At 41.5% G+C, this 6,054-nt stretch overlaps 1 protein-coding gene across 1 annotated transcript in view; it reads left to right on the plus strand.

Moving 5' to 3' along the window:
• srrm4 (serine/arginine repetitive matrix 4) overlaps nt 1-6,054 on the plus strand; it is an 81,541-nt gene that overhangs the window by 56,231 nt on the left and 19,256 nt on the right. Inside the window, exon 2 of the mRNA XM_008279880.1 lies at nt 2,040-2,171. Within this exon, the coding sequence (XP_008278102.1) occupies nt 2,040-2,171 (132 nt within the window). The remainder of the gene's footprint in view (nt 1-2,039; nt 2,172-6,054) is intronic.

Genomic DNA, 6,054 nt, shown 5'->3' on the forward strand with positions numbered 1-6,054 from the left:
GTGATGAGCCGGTGTCCGATAAAGTTTGCCAACTGATATATCAATCTCTGGAAGTGTTGGTTTGGATTTAACTCGCTGCTTTTCTAAGAGCATCTGTTGACATCAATGTCATGGATTTGGTTGCAAAGTCAAAAACACCAACGCACCACTTTGGGGAGATTTTGGTGTAAAGCCAAAAAACAGTGGAGAGCACGAAAACACCGAGGAGACGATTTGTTGGATGTTCAGCAAAAAGTAGCTTTGAAAGGTCAAAGTCAGTTTTATTTATCGAGCACATTTAAAAACAACCAAAGTGCTTTACAGACTTCTAAAACATAAAGACGTTAATAATGCCACAGTTCTAAAGTAACTGAGATATAAAATGAACAGGACAATAAATCAACTCATATTTAATGGTTGTAATTACAGACGGCTCGTGGCCATGTGTTGTTCGTCCAGTCCACTAATCCTGATTATTTCTGCAGTGCTTATTTGGTACATAAAAATCACTGCAAAAGCCCTGAACGTAGTTTGTTTTATTGCTTATTTTATTAGACAAACAATCCAAGAAACCTAAAGAGTTTCAGTAGAGAAACCACGAGAGCCACAAAATGAACAGTAGATGTTTTTAAACTTTTTTTCAACCTCATCTCCTGTTTTCATTCTTTAAATTACAATAAAATGATGTTTCAGAACTTATAGAGCAAAACAAGCATCCTTGAAGACTATAATAATAATAAAAAAGGAAAATATAGCTGCTGCCAGAGCTGCATTTTGAACATTTTCTTCTCCGCCAGCGACGTCTACGCTCAGTCGTAGCTGTTTTTAAACTTTGATCACATGATCCCAATCAGCATCGTAGAAGTTAAAGGACTTCCTGTCAGTGCTAGTATCGCAGCTGAGGTTTCATTTAAACAGCAGTTTAGAAGATTACGTCACAGCGAGGGGACATGTTTTCATCACATCACATCATTTTCATTTAAAAAACAGAAAAAAAGCAGCACATCTTCACATTCAAACTCATCATTTTTTGTCATTTTCTTTTGATTAACTATTTGTCAAATATCAATTTCACAAGATTTGAAGCGAGCGGTTTGCTTCTCCGTCAACATGAGGAGAAAATTAACCAAACCAGCAGGTTATTTAAAGGTTCCTTCCCCATCAGCATCCTGATCAGACTAATCATCCTTGCGTCGCCTGTCTTTATCTCCCCCTCTCAACTCGGTCATGTTGGAGCACCCGGTCTGCCGTTTTACATTATTAGTTCCCTGTCAGGGTCGCTCCCTCTTACTCCAGAGAAGCCGAGGAAAGCGGAGGTGAGGAAGATGGAAAGTGACGGCTCCTGCCTGCTCGTCGCTGGGAGGATGGGGAGGGAGGAAGAAGATGATGATGAGGGGGAGGAGGAGGCGGCGTTGACGGCCTAATCTCTGCCTCTGATTATCTTCTCATTACAATCAGACGGGAGCCACTCGACGAAGAGGAGAATGTGTAATTACGCTAAAATCTCCCATGACTAAAACAGGGAATAATAAGCAGGGCTGGAAGTGTGTGCTCACATCCCATCGTTGGGTTTATTTAGCTGCTCGCTCTGCAGCCGTGTTTGACTGCGGATGAAGGAGGGTTTTTCTTTCTAGAAGATCCAGGTTGGATTGGTAAACACCTGACTTTAAAACTTCTTGATTTTGTGTTTGATAGGAGAGGAAATCAAGAAGAACTATTGTGATGAAAACATGAAACATTTTCCCCCCGAAAGCAGCTGAAGCATGTAAACAACCACATTTCAATTGACACATCGATATGAATGGTAAATGGCTGACCTCCAGTTTTTATTTTTTTCCTGGAGAATGGCTGGCAGGGAGAAATGGAGGGGAATAAAAACACAAACCCAGCAGAGCAGAGGGAATAAGGCTAACCAAGCATGTTAAATCGGCCTCTCTCGCAGTCGTATGATGGAAACGTTAACTTTGTGGACGACTAGAACGAAAAAAAAAGTTTTCACTGTGGGCTCAAGAGCCACAAAACTTAATCTTCTGTTTTTTTCCTCTCTCTTCCCCTCGCAGCTCTGAAACAACAACCTGCCAGCCGCTCAAGACTGACGAGAGGAAGGCGGCGGACACGAGGGTGGACGCGTCGGACAGAAACGGCTGCATCAAAGGACGTAAACACCACAGCAGCCACCGCCGGGCCAGGAGGTGAGTGATTCCAAACCATCAAGGAGAAACTAAGAGAATGAGCGCTTTGTAAAGAGATGAGAAAGTTTGAGAAATCAATGCCCCCCCTTTTTAAAGATGTAGTATTGTTGATCAGAGCCAGAAGTTTTTTTCTGATGATGAATGGTCGGAGTTTGTGTGTTTTTTTTTTGCTTTTGTAGATTACAGTACTGATGATAAAGCCTTTGAACACCAAAAAAAACTCCTTCAGGGCTTCACTCTCAGTAAGGAAAAAAAGCTAATCTCTATATTCTGGTGCAGGGAATGTAAACAGTCTTATCAGGTTGTGGGCCCTGTGGAGAAATACAAAGATGTTGTGAGAAATTCCACACTGTGTCATTCAGATCCGCTCTTTCACCAAACACCTTGAACCAAAAGTCTCTTTTCGAACACTTTTCAGACTCCGAAAAGGTGGGAGAAATCAATCCGGGCAGGTGAAGAAACCTCTTAATTAATCTGACACCTTCAAAGCCTCCTCAGTGGCTCAGCAGGGAAGCAGCCAGTGATACGTAAAACACAGCCCAAGAAGTGTACGAGAGGATCACAAACAGGAATCCCTTCTCTGTGGATGAACTTCACCCGCCGGCTGCTTCTCTTTGTTTTTTTGAATTGAACAGTGAGCGCAGAGAACACGCCGGCGTGCTGCTTTCTGATAATCATTTTTCAGGTTTCTGCAAGAAAAAGTGTGATAGAAAAAAAAAAAAAAAGCACGGTGTGAAAGATTTATAGTGTTTGTTATCCTTGAAGCCGTTTCTGTGAGTTGAATCGACACCAGAGGACTTTTCTCCTCAGCGCCTCCAAATGACAAAGTCGTTTGAAATTTAAGCTCTCAGGAATCACACAAGTGAGACCAGTTTTATTTCAGAGAAGGAACACCATCCTGCTGAAGTTGTCAGGCTGTTTGCTAAATGTTCTGAAAATGTTGTTTATTTAATTTTAATTTTATATTTAATAGGAACTAGCTGGCAGCTGATTTAGTCCCTGGATAAGTAGACTAAAACAATTAAAGCACATAAAACAACACATAAACGTCCATCAGATCAGTATGAGGTCATCCAGTCAGCCTGATAAACACAATCAATACAAGACAGTCACTGGTGCTGATGCTGACTTTAGCCAAAGCTTGATTCACTGCTCAGCTTCCCACATCGCTGCTGCTGCTGCGCTGTTAATAAACAAACCTACCAACACAACAATAAAAACTTTATATTTCAATCGCTGAGGTGCCAAAAAATACTGTAAATTGTAAATTATTTGTCTCTCTTTATATATATATCGTGAAAACTTGTAAAACTATACAAAACTTCTTTTTTTTTCTGATGGTAATCACAAACTGTATTTTTTTTAGAAATCGAAAATTAGAAATATATTTAAACTTGAGATATTTGTGAAATTTCTACAGATTTACAAAGGTTTTAATTTTTTTAAAAAACAAAATAAAATAATTTAATGATTGTTCATAAGATAAGGCTAAAAACTAAACATATAAAGGCCTCAAAAAGAAAATAATAATTACTATTTTATATAATAGCTACAGTATAATGTTATTTTATATAAGGCATAGAAATTGCTCATTCATTTGTGTAATATTATTAATATTTTGTATATTTGAGAAGGTGGCTCAGTGGTTAGCACCGTTGCCTCGCAGTAAGAAGGTCGCCGGTTCGCGTCCCAGTGAGGACAGCCAGGATCTTCGCATGGAGTTTCCATGTTCTCCCCATGCAGCGTGGGTTCTCTCCGGGTCCAAAAATATGTTGAGGTTAATTGGTGATTCTAAATTGTCTGTAATGTGAGTGTGCTTGGTTGTCTGTCTCTAAGTGTAGCCCTGTGATAGACTGGTTACCTGTCCAGGTGAACCTGCCTTCACCCTGAGTCAGCTGGGATAGACTCCAGCCCCCCATGACCCTAGTGAGGATTAAGCAGATAATGGATGGATGGATATTTGAAACTTTGGACAAAATGTCACCGCTTACAAAGGCCAGAAGTCCTCTAAGAAGACGGTGTGAGATGATGAATAACTTTGAACATCAGAACTCCATCAGAGTAAAAAAAGAAAGTTGTCAAAGTTTCTCAGGATGCTGCAGTGATGATCATCATTTTGCTTTTTGCCTACGACTTTAAGGATTTGTTTATTAAATGAGCACCGAGTCTCAAGTGTCGTCAAACCTGCCTGTAATTACTTTATGCTCCTTCAATCCCTGCACTGTCGTACAAGTGGTATCTCTTGAACGCCACGAGGGAGTTTCTTAACTTTGGTAAGATGCACTGACTGAACCAGTCCAAGTTCTGAAGTAAACTGAAGGAGCCTCTGGAGTAGAAGGTGAAACGTCTTCAGAGACCAAAAAGCTGGTAGATAGACAAATATCATGGACTGCTCCATGTCGAATACTGAGATGACATGAATTCCATACACATCCATTAATTCGTACAGAGGATAGCTTTGAAACGGTGGCTCTGTGAAGTGATCCAACAGACTCCACTCTGGTCCAACACTTCTACCTGAAGGTCAGCAGGGAGGACTGAGGAGATCCAGCCACCAGCCTTAATGAAGGCACTGTGGACGACGCCCACATCTCCCAGCAGCCACCACGTGTAGATGCATGAAAAATACCGTGTTTGCGTTCAATCATCCCCATTTATTAAAAGGTGGCTAATGAGCTAGATCCATTCCCAAACACTTTGTCTCAATTACAAAGCTCTGCCTGAGAAAAGTCTCCACAGACGAAGACATTTGTTCTTTGGATTGTTATCTTGCTAATTGGTCGGCGGCGGCCCGATTCGCCAGACAAACCAAGTATTAACATGAAGTCAATGGATTCCTTCTAGAAGCAGCATGTTGGCTCCGGCGAGGTAGTTCTAGAAAGGAGCTGTTGCCAAACGGGCAAACGAGCCGCCCAGTTACATACATTTAATTACTGCTAGAAACAGAGAAATCCACCTGATCTCAGCCGCTCTAGACACACGTGATGCATATATTTAACATGACGACACACTTAGGATGCAGCTACATGTGTACATTTAAGGTATTCATGCATAATTGTGGTTTTAGGAAAAATAAAAACAATACCCTGAGTTCTGCACGGAGCAAATTCTCATCAGATGTCCCCGAATCCCCGTTCCATACGCCATTGTTCCACAAAATCACCATTCCCAGTGTCGCTGGCAGATGACTGCTCTCTCATTCTCCCTTTCATTCTCTCCACCTCATCAAAAGAAACTGTTTCTGCTGGCAAGAAGAAATGCAAATGCTCGCCTTGTGCTCTCTTTCCACAAGGCCAGAATGGTGGAGGTGTTAATGAGTGACAAAGCGTTCTCATTACCAGGAGAGGGTACTTGGGCCTGGTCTGTCTAATCAGCCCTAATGCATTTCATTTCCTAATGCTCCCAAACTGCCGACTACACCGAGCAGGGTCATTTATTACAGCAGGACGCTCCTCAGCATCCAGTGGAACAGGCACATAGTCTCCAGAGTCTCTGTGGTCGCATATATCAGGGAGGAGTGCACTTTGTCACTGTCTGGATCGGTCCGGATCACGCTCACCTGCGTGCACGACCTTCTGTTTGTGTAACATGGAGGTACGTTGCTTTGAATTTGACGTGCAAATAGCAACCATTACCCTCCAGTAAGCATGAAAGGGATTCAAAACGTGTCTTACGCTGCTGCTGAGTCCAGTCTCACGCTGGGCCGTGAACGTATCTGGATATCTGGAGAGAAGAGTTTCTCTCTAATTATTAGTTTATTCACAGAGTCTCTTTTTTTTGTGTAGCTCCAAACTTTTGCACGTTATCCAGTTTAAAAGAGGCTAACCTAAAAAATACTAATTATTCTGACTAATTTACCTTTTAAGATGCTTATTATTCATTA

The sequence above is a fragment of the Stegastes partitus genome, unplaced genomic scaffold (assembly GCF_000690725.1).
Source record: "Stegastes partitus isolate 25-593 unplaced genomic scaffold, Stegastes_partitus-1.0.2 Scaffold174, whole genome shotgun sequence".
Lineage (NCBI taxonomy): Eukaryota > Metazoa > Chordata > Actinopteri > Pomacentridae > Stegastes > Stegastes partitus.